Raw genomic sequence first — 22,371 nt, 5'->3', positions numbered from 1 at the left:
CGGTGAGAAACAGACCCTGAATTCTCCCTGTACAGGAAGTGGCCATGCTACCTATCCACTGAGTGAACTTCTGACCCCTGGCTTCTTAGCTGGTCGACCTGTCAAACTTCCGAACCTGTCTTGAGCAGGGCTGGGTAAACTGGAGGCCCACGGGAACTCAGTCGGGGTCTCAACTTACTGTGGAGAGTTAGAATAGTAGAAAACACAAGGTGCAATTTCGAAATTCGGTTGGGCATCAGCAGTTTTTCTCTGATTATGCCAGTCACTGACAGCCAAAATGTTTTGGATTGGTGAATAAGTCTAGCGGCCAGCTATCTAAACATGGCTAGGGCCGGCTCTGACTGCATGTGTGGTTTTGGATGTGGGTACGCAGACCCGTGAACCACTGCGGCCCCTAATGATGAGTTCAGACTTTTGGTGGCCCCCACCTCCATCAAAGTTGCCCATCCCTGGTCTAGAGTTACCCTGTCTAGAATATTGATCTGGCTGCCCATGGAAACTCCATAGATCTACGTTTCTTTGGCTTGGAAATACCCACCCTTCAGATAACAGAGCTGCTGGGAGATTCATTTTCCAGTGTTCATTGGTGCACTTGCAGGACGCACATTACGTGTTAATGACCATCTTTTTTTCCCCCTTTCTCCTTCACTCTCTCCTTTTCCCTCACTCTCCTCCTCTGCTGTAGTCGTTGAGAAACACATTACAAGACTGGAACAGGCTCGCCATCATGCTGGCCCAGCCATCGGGGTTCAAAGGTTCACGCTGTTCCCCCGGGGCTACTGTGCTGCTGCAGATGCTAGTCGTTTCTTTCTCTGCTCCTTTTCTCCATCTTCGCTCTCCCTCTGCACCCTCTCTCCCTGTTTAGACTATTAATCTCCAGCTCTCTCTCTCGCTCCCGCACTCATGCTGCCTAGCAAGAGGAGATGACTGCTTGAAGGGGGGATTTTGACTGTCTAACTGAGGGGCATCCATCACTCACGTCTCCTCGCCCCCACTCCAAGCGTTGCCATGTTGTTTTCTGTCTCCTCCTGTAAAAATCTATTTTGTTTCAGCTTTCTCCTTAACTTCCCTTGTTTAATTGTTTTTCTTAATTAGAGTACCTCTCCCCTCTGGTGTAAGTATTTGGTAAAACACACAGTGAAAACAGGCATTGAGAATATCGATGTGTAACAGTCCACCCATTCTCGAACAAAACACCAACCCGCGGCGTAATTGAAATGTTCTACTTCATATTCATAATCTCTAGCACCACCCCAACATAAACATATGTGAAAATGTCGCGTGTTGTTTTGTAGTAAAAAATATAAGGTTAGGGTTAGGGATTCATTCCGAGTGGTTCAATTAAGGATTAAGATTTGGGAAAAGCGGCACTAGGATTGGAAACGCGACCTTCGGAGCTGGAGCCTGCGGTTTAAACGCCCGTTAACCATACCAATCCACAACGCACTAGCAAGTCTCCTAGACGTAATAGGCGCTCACATTGCCCGTAATGGACAGTATAGCGTCCACATTTCGCCAGGTCGAAATGTAATCTAGTACCTGCATAATTGGCCCTTCCTGGCGTATTCCATAAGAAAATGGGCTGGTAACAGTCTACATAGACAGCATGCAGAGTGGGAAGCCCAGGCTGGGTGGTTCTAATCTCCCCCTTAGCTGTCAATGTCACAGACAAATAGTAAAACTATCAGATGCACTGGGTTCACCCAGAGGTTAGCCTTCCCAGGTACCTCTTGCATTCACTCCGGCGCCTCTCTCTCCTGCCTTGCAAATTAGAATTTGATTTTGCTCTCCACCGGAATCTATTTCTGGAGATGAATGAAGTTTCGATGCTAAGCCAAGGTGGCCCCGCTGATTTCTTAGGGAAATAAATGGAGATTGGAGAGACGTGTTGGCCTGTACAGACAGTGACACAACAGCTCCTGACACCTCTGGGATTCCTTTGTTTAATTGTGGCTGTAATGTAGCAATTTGAAGTCATTAACATGCCCGTGTGGAGTTATTTGAGGATGCTGAGGAAGAAGCATCCCTCTTATTCACCAGGGATACCTCTGGATCATCAGGGATACCTCTGGATCACCAGGGATACCTCTGGAGAGCCAATCGCACTGTGTGTGCCAGGGTGACAGCGTTGCCTCTGTGTGGAACCATGTGCCTGTGAGCAGAGTGTTTATTTACAATGGAAATGATCTCCAATGATTTATTGTGGCCTGTGTTGTAACTTACCCTTATCTCAGGGAAATGATACGTGATTACTCTGTGCATGTGGAAAAGAACACACCTGATCCTGGAACAACACAGTGGTAATATTAGATTGTTCTACTCATAATAGTCATGAGAGGATTCATCCTGAGTTTGGGAGTTTGTCCTAATGCATACCCGTCTGTCTGTCTTCTAAAAGACAGATAAGGCTTTGGGTCAGTAATTGAAAGGTTGCTGGTTTGAATCCCCGAGCAGACTAGGTGAAAAATCTGCCAGTGTGCATAGAATTGCTGAGGATAAGAGAAAAGATTTCTTAAATGGGTATGTCAAATATTTTATTTCAATTCAGTGTAAAATAGGCCTATGTGGATAGATTTACCTGTCAACATTATATTTCCATGATGTTGATACATTTTCTTTAACCTTTATTTAACCAGGCAAGTCAGTTAAGAACACATTCTTATTTACAATGACGGCCTAGGAAAAGTGGGTTTGTTCCTTGTTCAATGATTTAGGGGCAGAACGACAGATGTTTACCTTGGGGATCTTACCTTTCGATCTAGCAACTGGCCCAACGCTCTAACCACTAGGCTACCTGCCGCCCCATAGGTTAAATGTATTTAAAAATCATGTTTTTTGGGGGGTAAAACCTCCCACTAATCAGTAAGCACACCACAATGCTAAAATAATGGACTGAATCTAATAAAATAGCCAGGCTTATTCTATACAAACAGCAGCTTTTTGATTAGCTTTTTGTCTCTACACTAATATTCTAAATTATGTTTATTGTTTTGTTGTGTTTATTGTTCTCATAAATGATCAGTTATGTTACCATTAATGATACATTGATTAAAAAAATCAAATGCCTTCGTTGTTTATTCAGTGAAGCCTATATTATGTCTAAGAAATATTAATATTCTATAATCCATACACATTTTCTGGAGCCTATTATAATGTACAAATAATCAACCTAAAGGCAGCATAGTATTTGAATCCCATTTGTTTTATTTCGTTCCGTTGAAAACTGATTTTATATTAGAACATGCTCAAAAACCGTATGGGCTACTTCTTAAAATGTGGACGGTCAACTTTACGAACCCATCGCATTCCGTTTCAGCTATGTGATAAGAATGATTGTGTAGGCTATCATTTACATGTTTCTGACAGCAGACACGTGTTAATTTTCTTTAATTTAAATGAAATTTTCCTTCGGCAAATGCTATAAATATTATTTTCTAATTCTGAATTCATACAGTATTTGCCTACTACAACATTCTACTTACAAACTGACATGTTAGATTCGTGATTCAGATAGCAGCAGCCCGTTCATTTTGTTTTGAATTATGCTGTTGATTTTAATCAATAGGTCTAAATTTGAGGTCAAAATGTCCTTGTTGGCAAAAAGAAAACATTGATGGAAATGTGTTTAAGACCTACTCTTGTTTATTTGCTATTTATTTATTGCAGAACTATGTATAGTATCTTCCACCAGTTTATTCTTGATTCTCATCAAATGAAATCTATTGGTACATTATAATGGTTAATAATTATCAATGTTTCCCCACAAAATTAGGAATCACTGAGATTGTCATTAGACAAATGACATGATCAAGGACACATTAACGTTCTAGACCTTTCCCTCCCATATTGGCTGGCTGATAAATCTTAATTTAGATTTGGATGTTTAAAAAAAACGATATTCTTTTATATTTTCAGAGAAAAGCATTGTATTGCATTTTAAAGCTGTGATCATAAGCTATATTTTAAATATAAAACCACTCAATTAATTTAATAGCCTATATCAAAATATACAATTAGTGGGGCAATGAATTATTATCTTATCCAAATATGGATTTATTTAATTTTTTTTAGATACAATTCTACATTAATCCCATGTTTTGTTTGTTTGAATTTTTTTACAACTATTTCTCAGCTACCCACAATGTTCAAACAAAACAATTGCACTTTGTCTACAGAGAACTTTCTGGCAACTGCAAGTATGTAGTGAATCCATCTCAATCCCTATTTCAGTTTTTATTCCCACTCTATGCTGACCTAGACTTGTACATCTTCACCCAATGCTCCCTCATTGACTTGCCACTATCACCAGTGTTTTATCACAAACAGACAAGCTCTCCTGTTGGCTGTGCTCCTCTGTTGTTGCGGTCTATATCCCCACTGTAGTTTTTTCCAAGTGTCAGTGAGGCAGCTGAAAGCCATTCCCTGTGATTTGAGGATTCTTATATCTGCAGTTAAGTATTTGAATAGTGGTTGTTAATCTATGAGAGGGAATTTAGGGCGCTGCAGTCGCTCCTTATTGCTACCCAGGGGGAACACGATGTCACATCGTAATATTTCTCCCTCTGGCCCTGGCCTGAACACTGGCATGGGGAATGTGAAAGCGCCAAAGCCTGGCAGGACTGACATAATATTATTACCCTGCAGAGAGACACACAAAGACAAGCGATCTGCTCCCTCTCAGAGCCACTGGGAGGAGGAATCTTCATACAGGGGCGAAGATTTTCATCCTTGCTTTGCATTATTCGACCTCTCGTTGCCGTCACAGTACAGATACATGACATACATTCCGTTTACATTTTTAAAAAAAACATGGACCTCTACTAATGTAATGTATGCTTTTGCTCAGATGCGTGCATTACAAGATGAATTCTATATGCTCTACGTATCGATGAGTGAAATCATAATCAGATCACTGGTTGGAGAAGGGGGCAGGGAGGACATTTGGTCTTTAACCTCAGAGCCTCTCTGTCTCTCTCCTACTCCCCCCTGATGGTGTCTTTGTGGAGGGATGCACACACAGGGAAGGAGGAGGCTCTCGTGTAATGAGGAGAAATGTCTCCATTTAGCCTGGTCTGTGTGCAGATGGAGCTCTGGGCGGGTTGAGGGTGCACTTAGTAGACCCTTTTTCCTAATCAAGGACAGCGTCGGAAGGGATCGCAGTCACACTCGCTGTGTCTCCCAAAGCCGCATTCCTCCCTCCTACTCCAGCCCCCCTAGCCCTGGTGGGGGAGGGCTCCCTGTGCCTTCTTGTTCACCTCATCACCAGGGTTCACACGGAGTTCAGGTCTTGGCCCCGTTGTATCTCCGCTACAACACAATGCAGTATCTCCCACAGCAAAAGACACAGGGGAAGAGGCTGGCGCCAGAGATCCAAGGACTAAACTGAGAAGAAACAGTATGGTTCCTACCCAATCTGTAAAGAGTTGTGTCATCAATTCACCTGCTCTACTAACCCACCTGGACCAGCTTGGACCGGTCTGGGACACACCCATTTTGGCTCACCTAAACGCAAACAGGAAAAAGTCCTCTCCTGTTGGCAGCTGTGTAAGGCATGGCCCTCCAGGTAATGATGAGTAATTTAACCCAGGCTAATGTTGACACCTACTCAGGGTGGTTTCAGATTGAGCCGACACACTGAGTCTGGGCAGCACCCTGCACACCAGGCAAGCCTACCTCCAGATTTCCATGTGACTCAATGTAAATCTTCCTGTCTGTTGTAGCATTGCCCTCACCCCATGTGATCTCGCTTCCTCTGCCTACACCCTGTCATTAGCAATGCTTCATGCAGATGGGTAATGTTTTTTTTTTTGTTTTTTTTTACAGATGAAAGAAAAATTGCGAAATAAGTGGGAACATCAAATACCCTACATTTTGGTGTGATTTCTCCTCATCCTGCAGCAACAAAAGCCTCTTTAAATCATGTATTATTTTCCCAACATATTTGTTGCGTTATAGCTGTATAGATATAAAATGTTAGTCCTCCCACCTACCATTTGCCTTCATTTTGATTCACTAAAAAGCCAGCCTCTGATTGACTTGCAGCATAACTAAAGTGGATTTTAATGGGCGACCACATTAACTCTTTCTGGTCATTATCACATAAATCAAGCGTTTCTTGCTGGATCAACTGCTGAGCTCGTAGCGTCATGCTGAGACTGAGGGGGGGGGGGGGGGGGGGGGGGGGGATAACCAAATGAGAGAGAGTGGCCATGACACTGCTAAGGCAGCTCACATGCATCCTATATCACGTTGGTTTAGGGGTTAACATGGGATTTTTGTAGGTGTGTATAGCTGTGTTATTAATAACAATATAAATAATGTGAATGACACTAATTAAAACAGGAAAATAACGAAAATGAAGTAGATGCATAGAGCTGAATAATTGATAATGTAATCTACGGTTGATAGAAGATCAGCCTCTATCTGGAATTTGGGTGATGCCTTCATTAGCTTTCAGTTTGGAGAAAATATCCTCTCTTTGCTTCTTTATGTGTTCGTCTGTTAAGAAAAATCATAATTTAAACATGTTGGATTCTGTATTTAGGGTTTATGTGAATCATACATGTTTTTAATCAGTCTTATTAACATTTGACTCAAACCAAGAGTAGATACATTGTTATAGCTGTTGATAAGTATTTTCATAAGATGAGGTATTGCTTGCTGTCAGCCAATCAGCATATGTCATACAGAGGGGTGGGATCAATAACATGTCAGAGGAGTAGGATTTCTGAATGCACAGTATGCAAACTTAACAGGTGCTACCTTGTGGTAGAACCCTGAACCATACAATAATCATTCAAAACCCCAGCCCCTTAACTGTTGGCAAATTTGGTCCTCGATCTATAACTCTGTCTCGAAATGCTGTCTATCACTAGCAGATCCATATTGCCAAGTAAAATTCTATGTGTAAATGTACTTGGTTGAATAAAGCTGATTCTGATTCTTACAAGCAATTCCCTGACCGTTCCGATATCTTTGAAACCCAGTATGAAACACATGCTTTATACCATGAGGCCTGGTCAAAGAGCTCTCTTTGGTCAAGCCGTAGCTGTGTTGTTTACTGATTCATGCAGATCTAACAGTCCCGTCCCTGTGTCGACTTTATATATCTCCTTGACTATTAACTGGGCATGACCTTTGAAATAAATGAAGATGGAAGGAAGTAGACAGATGAAAGGTGCCGTGACCGGGAAGCAGGCCTAGATAAATGAACAGAGCACTGGATGGATGAGGCGGGGGAAGCCTAACGACGGGCTTTTTGTTATGATGGACTCAATCAGGTTCTCTTTGACAAAACAGTCTGTAGCGGCTTAGCACCAGATGCTGACACGTGTCAGTCATCCACAAAGCAGGGTGACGTATGAGAGTGTGTTACTGTCATGAGGTGTCTGGGGCCTCACTCTGAGCTGTGACCGCCTCATATTTCAGTAGGACCTGCGAGGTACAGCGGACAGTGAAGGGTTACCTTGTTACACGTTGGCTTATAACATGACTCTCTAATGGTTCTTATATGGCATAACGTTCAGATATGACTTTGAATCCATTGCACTCTGGACCAGATTAATTTGCCTACACTAAAACGACAGGAGCAGATAGGCACAGACATTTTGGCTAGGGGAGAAGTGCAGTCTCCAGGCTACCAGCTCTCTCTCCTCCTCTCTCGTGTTTTGGGTTTTATAATAAACGAGAGAGAGGCTCCTCTTGGCTAAACATATACTTTGTTTGGACAAGAAGACACAGTTGTGGCGCGGCGTGTTTGGTTTTGTTCTTAGGATGTCAAGGTCTGGTTCAAAGGGGATGGATTCCAGGCCTCTTTCCCTGTCATCAAGAGTCTGAATGAAAGGTCACCCAGACTAGTATAAATGGGTTTTAAACGGCTCCTGCACTCCAAACCAAAGGAGGCCACCTGTTCCCCCATCCTCCCTCCTTGGTAACTAGGTCGAAGAAAGATCAATTGAGAATCAGATTTGAGTTTTGTTTTGCCATGTTCAGGAGGACAGGCACCTTGGTTGAATTCCAGTCAACTGTGGAATCCTACATGTAATCCTAAAGTGAGACAAGGAATGGCCATTTAAGATGTAGTGGATGTTTAAATGCCCTTAATTTACACTGCTACGCTTGTAACATGGTACGGCTCTCTGTAGCACATTTGTTAGATCCCGGGTCAGTTAATAGCACACACCTAAAGGCCTCTGAGGTGCATAGTCAATGTATGACTGGAGCTCCAGGCCAGGGAGCCATACAGAAACCCATACTGGTCATTCCCCGTATCTGCTGCATTGCTCATCTGCAGCACAACAGCAATAGCAGCAGAAGTGCTGTAAATGTATTGATCCCAGTTTCCCCAAAGCTGCAGTGGTGTATTTGATTCCGGGCCTGCCGCAGTGTGGCCTGTTACTGCTCTCTGGGCAGGAGAGAACCATCTTCAACATGGAGCCCATGACAAATACCCATGACAAATATCCATGACAAATACAGAATTCGCTCAAAACTGAAGGCGCGATCCACTGTATTTAACCAGGGAAATAGGTCTGGGAATATGACTGAATATAAACAGTGTAATTATTCCCTTCGCAATGTAATCAAACAAGTGAAATGCCAGTACAGGGACAAGTTGGAGTCGCAATTCAACGGCTCAGACACAAGACGTATATGGCAGGGTCTACAGGAAATCATGGACTACAAAAAGAAAACCAGCCACGTCACGGACACCGACGTCACGCTTCCAGACAAACTAAACATCTTCTTTGCCTGCTTTGAGGATAATACGGTGCCACCGTCGCGGCCTGCTAACAAGGACTGCACCACCCCTTCTCCGTGGCTGACGTGAGTAAAACATTTAAATGTGTTAACCCTCACAAGGCTGCCGGCCCAGACGGCATCCCTAGCCGCGTCCTCAGAGCATGTGCAGACCAGCTGGCTGGTGTGTTTACGGACATATTCAATCGCTCCCTATCCCAGTCTGTTGTCCCCGCATGCTTCAAGATGGCTACCATTGTTCCTATGCCCAAGAAGGCAAAGATAACTAAATGACTACCGCCCGTAGCACTCACTTCTGTCATCATAAAGGGCTTTGAGAGACTAGTCAAGAATCATATCACCTCCCCCTTACCTGTCACCCTAGACCCACTTCAGTTTGCATACCGCCCCAACAGGTCCACAGACGACACAATCGCCATCACACTGCACACTGCCCTGTTCCATCTGGACAAAAGGAATACCTATGTAAGAATGCTGTTCATTGACTACAGCTCAGCATTCAACACCATAGTACCTTCCAAGCTCATCATCAAGCTGGAGGCCCTGGGTCTCAACCCCGCCCTGTGCAACTGGGTCCTGGACTTTCTGACGGGCCTCCCCCAGGTGGGTAAGGTAGGAAACAACATCTCCACTTCGCTGACCCTCAACACTGGGGCCCCACAATGGTGCGTGCTCAGCCCCCTCCTGTACTCCCTGTTCACCCACGACTGCGTGGCCATGCACGCCTGCAACTCAATCATCAAGTTTGCAGATGACACAACAGTAGTGGGCTTGATTACCAACAATGACGAGACAGCCTACAGGGAGGAGGTGAGGGCACTCGGAGTGCGGTGTCAGGAAAACAACCTCCCACTCGACATCAACAAAACAAAGGAGATGATCGTGGACTTCAGAAAACAGCAGAGGGAGCACCCCCCATCCACATTAACGGGACAGCAGTGGAGAAGGTGGAAAGTTTTAAGTTCCTTGGCGTACAAATCACAGACGAACTGAAATGGTCCACCCACACAGACAATGTGGTGAAGAAGGCGCAACAGCGCCTCTTCAACCTCAGGAGGCTGAAGAAATGTGGCTTGTCACCCAAAACGCTGACAAACCTTTACAGATGCACAATTGAGAGCATCCTGTTGGGCTGCATCACCGCCTGGTACGGCAACTGCACCGCCCATAACCGCAAGGCTCTCCAGAGGGTGGTGCAGTCTGCACAACGGATCACTGGGGGCAATCTACCTGCCCTCCATGACACCTACACCACCCGATGTAACAGGAAGGCCCAAAAGATCAGCAAGGACAAGAACCACCCGAGCCACTACCTGTTCACACCGCTACCACCCAGAAGGCGAGGTCAGTACAGGTGCATCAAAGCTGGGACCGAGAGACTGAAAAACAGCTTCTATCTCAAGACCATCAGACTGCTAAACAGCAATCACTAACTCGGAGAGGCTGCTGCCTACATTGAGACCCAATCACTGGCCCCTTTAATAAATGGATCACTAGTCACTTTGTACAATGCCACTCTAAATAATGCCACTTTAATAATGTTTACATATCTTACATTACTCATATCACATGTATATCCTCGCTCATCCATATACTTACATGTACATATTCTCATTCACCCCTTTAGATTTGTGTGTATTAGATAGTTGTTGGGGAATTGTTAGATTACTTGTTCTATATTACTGTACTGTCGGAACTAGAAGCACAAGCATTTCGCTACACTCACAATAAAATCTGCTAACCAGGTGTATGTGACCAATCACATTTGATTTGATGATTTTGTTTACATCCTACTTTGTGATCTTCCACAGACTTTGAGGAGATCCAAATGGTGGCAGCCCAGGATCTCAGCAACATCTTGAAACAAGGCTACCTGGAGAAGAAACGACAAGGTAGTAAGATTACGGAGTCAGATATGTTGCACATATGTCACGTTGAGGGCTCATTCAAATGCTTGTTTTCATTCTGTTTTCCATGCAGATCACAGCTTCTTCAGCTTAGAATGGCAAAAGCGATGGTGTGTCCTCAAAAACACAATATTCTACTACTTTGGGAGTGACAAAGGTTGGTTTGAACCGCTCACATCACACTAAGGCATACAATTGATCCATGTACAGTTATTTATGCCTGGAACTCATACATGTGAACATTTGGGTGAGGAGATTGAGTTAACACGGTTCTTCCTTCAGACAAGCAGCAGAAGGGCGCCTTCTATATCAAGGGTTACAGTGCAGAGATGGTGGCCAACCTACGTAAAGACTCCAAGAAAAATGCCTGCTTTGAGCTGAGTGCCCCTGGCCGACACTCCTTCCAGGTGGGTGTGCAGTACAAAAGCAATACAAGGGACTCCTCACAGTGATGTTTCGTAGCGTACCAGTTTTACCTAACGATCATGTTGTATGATGGTGGCTATCCTCCCCAGTTCACTGCTAGCAGTGTGCGAGAAGCCATGGAATGGGTGGACCAGATCAACTTTGTCCTGAAAGGTATGTCAACATATTTCCAAATCTATTTCAAAGACACAGTACTATAAAAGGATATAGTGATGATTGTGTACGTTTTCTTGTCCTCTGTTAGATTGGTATTGCCTCACTGACTTTTTGGCCTGAAAGAGCAGGAAATAAACCATTTATATCCATTCCCAAATATATCCATCCACCAAACTGACCAACCAGACGCCTTCCGAACCTCCTCATCCACCACATCACAAGGAATTCATGTCACGCAGGCCACACCCCCAACCGATTTCCCCCTTACGGGAAATGTATTGGTAGACGTTCTGGTTATCCTCGAGCGGCATTGATTTTTTTCCTGGCCAATGGTGTATCACAGAGGACCCGATACCCTGTGTTGCAGTGCCCAGTCGCCAGCAATCACAGCGCTGCTCCGTCTGAGAAAGGCAGGCTGCACCGGCTGCTCTGAAATGGGCTGACTTGCGGGAAGTAACAGACACCACATCATTTGTCTTGTCCATTTTTACTACTATACAAGACCCAGATATACAGGGAGTTTTTCTCCCTGTTTGCTGTTGGTTTATGCTGGGTGAATTTGAGATCGTTCACTTCCTTTCCCCCCCGGCTGGTCATCAAAGGTGTCCACGAATGTCCATCAGAATGACTAGATATTTCACAGATCTTTTGAAAATACAATCAAATGGGGAAGTCGGATGCCATCTACTACTCTGGGTCCTATGGGTACTCAAGGGGATGTGGCTCATACTGTGCTCTGTACAGAGATTCTGCTCATTATTTATGCTGTGCCTGTGTTCTATGCAGATTTGAGTTCCAGCTTTATCCCCTTTGAGGATGAGACCTATGATGACATTGAGGGGGTGACGGGGGTGGCCAGCCGTCCCCCTTGGCCCGCCCCCTACCCGGTCCTGCCCCAGCAGGTCAAAGCCTCTCTCAGTAGCCAGGAGGAAGGGAAGCCCAGCCAGTGGGAGGAACAGGAAAAGGATGATATCTACGAGGTGCTCCCAGGTATGAGAACAGACACACAGACACACGTTCCCATAACCCCTTGGAGGTGTATCACTATCACTGTAACTCAAAGACTAATTACACATTATAAATCATGTTATCCTAATAAGAATGTCAGAGGTGTGGCTGTTGTTATAGAGGAAGTACAGGACTGTCCCACAGGCAGGTGGGTGGCTAAATGGGTCCCGAGAACGACCAAAGGGGGTGACTTCTCCGTGTCATCATCCATACCTCTATTTGAGATACAACAAGGTTCTGTTTCCCCTTTGCTGAAGTCATTGGTAGGAGAGAAATATGACTTGGCAATTGTATTTTCACCAAAGAAAGCCATCTGGGATGGGTACAGAGTAGACCCTGGCCACAGATGGTGTAACGAATGACAGTCTGTTTTTTTTCTCACTTTTTCACCCTGTCACCAATAAATCTCTCTCCCCTTCTTTGGTTGCTCTCAGATTTTCTTAAAAGGCACTGGAGGGCCAAGGGAGGTGGTGGGAAGACAGGCTGTACCCTACATCTCCACAACACAGAAAGTGCATGATTTTGTTTCAGGAAAGTTTTTTTAAATGTCTCGTCTCTTTTGTTTTCATTCTGTTTTCCAGAGGATGACATTCCAGGATCCATTGAGGAGATCAGTGAGAAGAGCACGAACCCAGGTTTGAATCACACTCACAGCATTCACTGACCAGCAAAATAGGAAAAAGTTTTAAAACATTTAAAAAAAAAACATTTTGGATGACCCTTCAATGATCTGTATCAACTTTTCCTCTTTCACAAAGCCATCTTTGTCAGAATTTGCCAGCTGTTTATGTTAATACAAGATAGATGAGGGCAAGAAGGACATATGATATCAGCAAGCTGCTGTTCTAGAGAGGAGGTGTGTAGGTGTGTCTTTCAGATAAATATAGTTATTGATAGGGGTAGTACTCACTATTCAAGTTATTCAAAGTGTTTTGATATTTAGACTTTCGATTCAAGTGTAATATTTTAGGTAACAGCATTGTGTGTTTTTGCTCAGTGTGGTCCATAGACTATGCCAATTACTACCAGGGCTTGTGGGACTGTGAGGCAGACGAGCCTGACGAGCTGGCCTTCCAAAGAGGTGACCTCATCTACATCGTCAGTAAGGTCAGCATCAACAAGGCCTGTCACAGTTCCTTCATGCACTTCATCAACATGCTATATACAGGTAATTGCCAAAATAATGGAAACACTTGAGTAAACAAGGGATAGAAAGTATATTGAAAGCAGATGCTTCCACACAGGTGTGGTTTCTGAGTTAATTAAGCAACTGGTATCCCACCATGCTTAGGGTTATGTATAAAAATTCTGGGCTGGCCATTATTTTGCCTACTATGGCCATGCTCCCATAGGAAAACAATACCCCCATCGAAAGGGCACGAGAGGTCACTGAATGTTTTGATGAGCATAAAAACTATGTGAACCATATGCCATGGCCATCTCAGTCACCAGATCTCAACCCATTTGAACACTTATGGGAGATTCTGAAGCGTTTGCAGAGACAGTGTTTTCCCCCACCATCCACAAAACACCAAATTATGGAATTTCTTGTGCAAGAATGGCGTTGCATCGCTCCATTAGAGTTCCAGAAACTTGTAGAATCCATGCCAAGGTGAATTGATGCTGTTCTGGCTCGTGGTGGCCCCACGCCTTATTAAGACAATTCATGGTGTTTCCGTTATTTTGGTAGTTACGTGTAGATTCTATTCTATTCTATTCTATTCTAAACAATTATGTTTTATTCTATTCTAATCAATGCTATTCTATTCCAACCCCTCAATTGTCTATCCTTGAGCCACTGGGGGAGAAATGCCCATCAGATCTTCTATAATGGGATTGGGGTTCATTACTGAGTCTGTATCTGTATCATGAGGGTTAATTGAGAGAGCAGCCATGCAAAACCCCTGCTGTGTTGAACACAAACTGCAGGTGAAGCATCCTCCATCTCAGCTCTTTTCCCTCAATCTATTTCCCTGTGTTTTATGGCCATTGTGTAGAAACATGCAGTATATCTACGTGTTACAGCCACTCTACTGGAAATCAATGTGTTGCAATTTGGGCATTGCCGCCCTCTAAGCTTTTCAGGAACTTGTTTGCAGATTGAAGCAGTATTGGAAGGCTTGGATTTGTGTGTTATCATATATCCTGTTTTTTACAGTATGCATAAGCCGTACTATTTGACATGTTGTAGAAAGAGTTAAGGATCATTTCCAGTCTTCCAGTGGAATAGTTCATTAACTCTTAGTTGAACAAGGTGGTCTCCTCTGCAGTGTCAGAATTAGAAGTGTCTTTAACAAACCTAACACAATGGTACATCTAGGACAGGGGGTGTGTCTGAAATATTTGTTGCTATATTCATAGTTGGCGGTGGCGCGAAAAAATACATTTTAGGTGTGAGGAGGGCTTGGCCACGCACTGGCCAATCAACGTGTGTCATGACTTAATACCGCATGCTGCTGTCTCAAGTTCTGGAGGTTATTGACGGTCTTTGCGTTGTCATCATCTCCAATTCAGCTCAGGGCACAGAAATATTCTAAAACCAGTACATTGTGGATTGATACTACAGTTTATTAAATAGCATAGGCTACAGTAACAAGTAATAGTAAAAGTTTTTTTTAAAACATCCAGTTTTTGCTCAAAATGTTTGGAGTGTTGGCAGTCAACGTTGTAATTGGCTTCAAGGTCTTTACGCATCGCACTTCTCCTCAAATAAAAATACTAGGCTCTTGTAAATGGTACTGTATGTGTGAGGCATGTTCTCGATATAGCCTAGGCCAACAGTTGATATGGCATTATATAACGGAATCATTTAAATATGTTTGGAGCAGCCCGTCTTTGGTAACCAGATGAGAGGTGCTCTATGGAAATGGGGATGGATATTTGAACAAGACAAATGAAAGAATGGCTAAAATAATGTACAATAGGCTACAACAAAAAAGGGGATGTCAGCTCAATGTTTTTCTGTTCCCAAACTTAATCTTTTAAAGTCCCAGTGCAGTCAAAATTATATTTTGACTTTGTTTTGTATGCTATTGTACAACAGGTGATGAAACTAAGACTGTAAAAGTGTGAGAGAAAAAAATGGATCAGTGTTTTTTCCTGATAGTTGCTGGTTGAAAATACAACTTACACAGGATCTTCTAATCAGCCTGATTTGCATGGGCTGGAGTTTCAGCTTGCCTGGTGGCATCGCCAGGCTGTTAATTGGTTAATTAGACCAATAATAAAGAGAGTTCCAAAACTTTCTGCCAATAAGAGCTAGTTTGAAGTTTTCCCTCCCCACTCAGACCACTCCCAGACAGTCCTAGCAAAATTCTTCCTTGAGAAATACACTACATTACCAAAAGTATGTGGACACCTGCTCATCGAACATCTCATACCAAAATCATGAGCTTTAATATGGAGTTAGTCCCCCTGTGCTGTTATAACAGCCTCCACTCTTCTGGGAAAGTTTTCCACTAGATGTTGGAACATTGCTGCAGGGACTTGCTTCCATTCAGCTACAAAATAATCGTTGAGGTCAGGCACTGATGTTGGGTGATTAGGTCTGGCTCGCAGTCGGTGTTCCAATTCATCCCAAAGGTGTTCGATAGGGTTGAGGTTAGAGCTCTGTGTAGGCCAGCCAAGTTCTCCCACACTGATCTCGACAAACCATTTCTGTATGGACCTCGCTTTGTGCACGTGGGCATTGTCATGCTGAAACAGGAAAAGGCCTTCCCCAAACTGTTGCCACAAAGTTGGAAGCACAGAATCGTCTAGAATGTCATTGTATGCTGTAGCGTTAAGATTTCCTTTCACTGGAACTAAGGGGCCTAGTCTGAACCATGAAAAACAGCCCCAGACCATTATTTCACCCCCACCAAACTTTATAGTTGGCACTATAAATTGGGGCAGGTAGCGTTCTCCTGGCATCAGGCAAAACCCAGATTTGTCCGTCGGACTGCCAGATTGTGACGCGTGATTCATCACTCCATAGAACACGTTTCCACTGCTCCAGAGTCCAATGACGGCGAGCTTTACACCACTTCAGCCGACGCTTGGCATTGCGCATAGTGATCTTAGGCTAGGCAGTGCGGCTGCTCATCCATGGAAACCCATTTCATGAAGCTCCCGGCGAATGTTGCTGACGTTGCTAGTGGGTGTTGCTACAGAGGATAGACCATTTTTAACCGCTTCAGCACTCCGCGGTCCTGTTCTGTGAGCTTGTGTGGCCTACCACTTTGCGGCTGAGCCGTTGTTTCTCAATAACAGCACTAACAGTTGACCTGGGTGGCTGTAGCAGGGCAGAAATTTGACGAACTGACTTGTTGGAAAGGTGGCATCCTATGACGGTGCCACGTGGACTGTGACTGAGCTCTTCAGTAAGGCCATTCTCTTGCCAATGTTTGTCTATGGAGAATGCATGGCTGTATGCTTGATTTTATACACCCGTTAGCAACGGTGTGGCTGAAACAGCCGAATCCACTAATTTGAAAGGGGTCCACATACTTTTGCATATATATATATATATATATATATATAGTGTCGTGTTTTGTTGTTTTTTGCTATAAAGCTATTTTTGTCCATTTTAATGGAAAACTATTACCCAAAAATGATTTGATATTGATATAAATATGTCTGCATTGGGCCTTTAATAAAGCTTTGGTGATTTATTTCAAAGCAGTCTCAGGAGCCAAAGCCTTTATTGATAGGCTTGGCTTCTAGTAGGCCTACTTGTTGAATGCATTGGGCATGATAGAAAAACAGCCTTCATTGAGGGGAGGCTATGCTTGATTTTTCAACAAATGATGCGAAATGGAAAAAAAATATATATACATTTTATATATACGAGGGTTACCGTCACAAAAAGCACATCTCCTCTCTTTTTCCATGAGCATATGGGCACTGTGCGTCACGGGTAGATAGGTAGCACTTCCGCAGGACAAAATCCTTACCATAACCAACATGTTACCTCTAAGATCAGCCTTTGTTTGGTCTTAAATATCCCCACCAACACTTCCTGAAATTGACACTTTCTAAGCACACACCTCAGGTATTGCCACCCCTCCCACCCCAGCGCAAGCGAGCTGATATATGACAGCTAAACTACCAATCCTGGTGCAAGGGTTGTAAAATAGCAGAGCACCGGCTTTAACTGGTTGAAATTGCCAACGAGCGTGGTTTAACACCAGCCGAAAATAGAGCCCTATGGGTACTAGTTTATAGGGGAATGTCAAAACGACCCATTACATTTTTTCCTAGAAGAAGAATAAAGCCACCTGCTCTGAATCTATTGGAGGTGTATCAGGAAGACTTTACCAGAGTTCTACAGTATTACCTTTTGGTGTAGGTGTTGGGTTACCTACCTTTCACTGTAACAGACCGACTCTTGGTTGGTTGTAGCTGTACTGTCTGGTACACAGCTTTAGTGACACAGATTACTCTTGTTTTGCCAAGCTTTTCCCCTTAGTCTTCATAATAACACGATAGTCTACAGAGCATTATAACAGTCCCTTGATGGATTAAAAGTGAGGACCTCATTGTAATTCATTTAGAGGTAATTCCTTCCTGTCTGTTTCTGAATGGAAGGTTTTGGTTTAGTGTGACATGAGTCCACTCATGCCCCATTCAGAGTCATAACCTTGTATCATATTTCCCTCATGAATGACATTAATGACATGATTAGGACACTACATGGCAATCGTGTGTTTTAATGAGCCTTAAGGGAGGGGAATCCCTGTTCCGTCTGGTTCAACAGTGGAGCAGACTATTTAGTTGAACGGGGGTTTCCTTGGAACCCTGACCTCGAGGAATGAAATACAGGCCCTTGGCTGCAGCTCAAGCTTTGCTCTAACTGGGGAACACAGACATAAAATGGCCATATAAAACTAAGACCCATAAATTCTCCTGAACCGAGGCTTAGGGTGCTGGGGGGAGGCTGAGTGTATGGGCTCTATGTCAACACTGACCATAATTACAAGGTAGAAAGGACACGCTCTAAGTGCTAAATCAATGGTGCTAACAAACTGTTATTTTTAAGCTGCGATTTGATTGACTACCGGAGTGCAGACCAGGCTAGGGGCTAGCCACAGGCACTGTGTCGTATGGCTGTGAACTGAGTAGAACATGACGATTATACAAAGAGCCCCCATCAATCATTATTGATCTAGCGAGAACTTACTGTAAAGAGGTGCATTTTTTTGTGTGTGAGGAGTGTGAGTGTGAGTGTGAGTGTGAGTGTGAGTGTGAGTGTGTGTGTGTGTGTGTGTGTGTGTGTGTGTGTGTGTGTGTGTGTGTGTGTGTGTGTGTGTGTGTGTGTGTGTGTGTGTGTGTCAGTGGGAAAGTAAATATATGAGTAAAGCCACAACTCGTATTCGTTCCATTCGTTTTACTAGATTAATCTGGCAGAGTCTGCCGCTGGGTTCACGGATGATGAACTTGGCTCCCAGTCTCCCGTCCACAAAGAAACACATAGCAACTATCTTGTCTTTGCACTGGCCTTTTATTGCTGAGAGCTTACACTGTCTTCTATAGCTTTTGGCTTTGCAATGACATTTTAGAGTGTGGGATTTTTTTGTTGTTATAGATTCTCCTGATAAAGATCCATACTATTTTACACTTGACCATTTTTATATCATTTTTGGATATACTATACTAACTACTGGATAGAGCCTACTTATTCATATGAAAATGCTAACTGTTTTGAGTTCTCATTACGCAGAACTGACAGGTTGGGCCTGTTTATTGTATATGTACAATATATCATGAATTTGCAGACAAAATGTCTGCAATTAGTACATCTTTGCTCTCCTAACATCCGTATTGCTTATATTGACTCCTAAGCATGTTTCTCACTACTCCATTGGGTTGTCCTGCATTCCAGGACTATAATTTATGTAGCTAGCTGGAATCAGAAGACAGCTCCACAGGTCAGCTGCCACATTCCGGTATTCCCAGAGGCACTCTTGTAGAATGGCAGGGTTGGAGTGGAGAGAGATTTACGATGTAAACCCATCCAGGCTCCTTTAAACTTTAGCAAACACTGCAATCTCTCTGCTCCCTCTGCTCTCTCTCTCTCTCACTCTCTCTCTCTCTCTCTCTCTCTCTCTCTCTCTCACTCTCTATCTATCTATCTATCTATCTATCTATCTATCTATCTATCTATCTATCTATCTATCTATCTATCTATCTATCTATCTATCTATCTATCTATCTATCTATCTATCTATCTATCTATCTATCTATCTATCTATCTATCTACCCCTCTCTCTGATCTCTCTTCCCCACTCTGCTCTGTCCACCCGGGGAGTGCACCTCACAAGCAGAGAGAGAGCTAGGGGGCGGGAGAGAGGCCCTCATTGTCGCCAACCAAGGAGGGCCTATAGCAGCACCTAGATCTTCTGCACTCATTCTGTCACACCTGGGCCCTGACAGTAAATCTCAGTAAGACAAAAATAATGGTGTTCCAAAAAAGGTCCAGTTGCCAGGATCACAAATACAAATTCCATCTAGACATCGTTGCCCTAGAGCACACAAAAAAACTATAAATATCTTGGCCTAAACATCAGCACCACAGGTAACTTCCACAAAGCTGTGAACAATCAGAGAGACAAGGCAAGAAAGGAACCATCAAAAGGAACATAAAATTCAACATACCAATTAGGATCTGGCTAAAAATACTTGAATCCGTTATAGAACCCATTGCCCTTTATGGTTGTGTTGTCTGGGGTCCGCTCACCAACCAATAATTCACAAAATGGGACAAACACCAAATTGAGACTCTGCATGCAGAATTCTGCAAAAATATCCTCAGTGTACAATGTAAAACACCAAATAATGCATGCAGAGCAGAATTAGGCCGATACCCGCTAATTATCAAAATCCAGAAAAGAGCTGTTAAATTCTACAACCACCTAAAAGGAAGTGATTCCCAAACCTTCCATAACAAAGCCATCACCTACAGAGAAAGTAACCTGGAGAAGAGCCCCTAAGCAAGCTGGTTCTGGGGCTCTGTTCACAAACAGACCCCACAGAGCCCCAGGAAAGCAACACAATTAGACCCAACCAAATCATGAGAAAACAAAAAGATAATTACTTGACACATTGGAAAGAATTGACAAAAAACAGAGCAAACTAGAATGCTATTTGGCCCTAAAACAGAGAATACACAGTGGCAGAATACCTGACCACTATGACTGACCCAAAATTAAGGAAATCTTTGACTATGTACAGACTCAGTGAGCATAGCCTTGCTATTGAGAAAGACCGCCAAAGGCAGACCTGGCTGTCAAGAGAAGACAGGCTATGTGCACACTTCCTAACCTCCTGCCAAATGTATGACCATATTAGAGACACATATTTCCCTCAGATTACACAGACCCACAAAGAATTCTAAAACAAAGCCAATGTTGATAAACTGCCATATCTATTGGGTGAAATTCCACAGTGTGCCATCACAGCAGCATGATTTGTGACCTGTTGCCACAAGAAAAGGGCAGCCAGTGAAGAACAAACACCATTGTAAATATAACCCATATTTATGTTTATATATTTTCCTTTTTGTACTTTTAACTATTTGCACATAATTACAAGACTGTATATATACATAATATGACATTTGGAATGCCTTTATTATTTTTGGAACTTTTGTAAGTGTAATGTTTACAGTTAATTGTTTATTATCTATTTCACTTGTATTGGCAATGTTAACATATGTTCCCTATGCCAACAAAGCCCATAAATTGAAATTAGAGAGCAAGAGAGAGAGAGAGAGAGAAACTGTTCCATGCCGGCCTCCTCCAGTCTTCAATGGCTCGTTAGCGCCATCAAGAACATGGACACTGGGGACATCTAGTGGCTGACTTCAGTGCGAAACTAACTGATAATACTGAGAACGCTTCACAGTTGACAACACACACACTCTGAGACTGATTTACGCTAGTAGGCTATGTCCCACTCTTAAATCAACATGAACTTTACCCTAAGTAAATGGCTATCAATTATGTTGAAGTTTGCATCTAGAGGAAAAATCACAAACACAATTTAGAATTGATTAAGTTAATTAAAAGCCCTTATTAATGCTATTAAAGCAGAACTAACTGATTTGATTATTCTCATTACATCTATCTTGTTGTAAATTTAGAGAAAATTAATCAAATCAAATTGTATTTGTCACATGCACCGAATACAACAGGTGTAGACCGTACAGTGAAATGCTTACTTATAAGCTCTTAACCAACATTGCAGTTTTAAGAAAAATACCCCCCAAAAAATCAAGAAATAAAAGTAACAAATAATTAAAGAGCAGCAGTAAAATAACAATAGCGAGGCTATACACATGGAATTGTAGCCTACCTAAGTTGCATTCGTTTGTATTACATTTTATGTGATTAGTGTAGGCAATATGGGAGTATTTTATTTCCATAGGGCCATATTCTCATATCCTCAACTGCCTCAAACCCATGACAACCCCAGTTGGCCCATTGCCCGTAGGTCCCACCATGTGAATGTGGTGGAAGAAAGGGGAGAGGGAGGAAAAACAATCAGATGGAAAAGTCAAGCAAGAAAGACACAAAGGAAGAACCTTTCATCCCTTTGTGTGACCTTATATATAATTGTCTCTGTCACACATCCCTTTAAATTCCCTCGCTGCTTTTGTGGCTATAGACAGGGAAAGACGCCTTATTTACCACCCAAAGTAGCAGGGGGAGAGAGAGCAGAGTCTGGGGTTTGGGGTCATGTAGGAGGCAGCGGTCATCTACCGGTCAACTACAGTAAGGTCATTATTCAGGCCCAGCCAATAGCCCAGAACTGTGCCTGAGCAACCCCTATCCATTCTGCCTAATTATTATAAATGAGGGGCGGCGTAAACAGCTATCATTACAGACACTCAGTGGCATACACAAATCCACTTTAAATTGCTATTAAGTTAAAGAGCCATCCTGTAATCCCAAAACGGCCTTAGAAGAGAAGCGGCTTGTTTATTTTTTCAATTATTTTTGATTTGCTCCTTCATATTTTAGACGGCTCTGATGCGCAGTCATCTCTCGACTTTGAATCCCTCGCATTGATTAAATTACTAGATTGCCTGTTTATTACAGGGATCAAAACATTTAGAAGATTTTGTACAAAGAAA

General features: G+C 43.1%; 1 protein-coding gene across 2 annotated transcripts in view; it reads left to right on the top strand.

Moving 5' to 3' along the window:
* The window catches only part of LOC110491502 (src kinase-associated phosphoprotein 1), a 35,337-nt gene that overhangs the window by 5,347 nt on the left and 7,619 nt on the right, over positions 1-22,371 (top strand). For both annotated transcript variants that reach the window (XM_021564996.2, XM_021564995.2), the window contains exons 5-11: positions 10,572-10,652; positions 10,741-10,824; positions 10,950-11,074; positions 11,183-11,246; positions 12,036-12,239; positions 12,839-12,892; positions 13,255-13,364. In XM_021564996.2, the coding sequence (XP_021420671.2) occupies positions 10,572-10,652; positions 10,741-10,824; positions 10,950-11,074; positions 11,183-11,246; positions 12,036-12,239; positions 12,839-12,892; positions 13,255-13,364 (722 nt within the window). The remainder of the gene's footprint in view (positions 1-10,571; positions 10,653-10,740; positions 10,825-10,949; positions 11,075-11,182; positions 11,247-12,035; positions 12,240-12,838; positions 12,893-13,254; positions 13,365-22,371) is intronic.

Source organism: Oncorhynchus mykiss, chromosome 16 (genome assembly GCF_013265735.2).
Source record: "Oncorhynchus mykiss isolate Arlee chromosome 16, USDA_OmykA_1.1, whole genome shotgun sequence".
In the NCBI taxonomy this organism is placed as follows: domain Eukaryota; kingdom Metazoa; phylum Chordata; class Actinopteri; order Salmoniformes; family Salmonidae; genus Oncorhynchus; species Oncorhynchus mykiss.
Note: the sequence above shows the minus strand (reverse complement) of the source record. Positions and strands in the feature narration are given on the sequence as shown.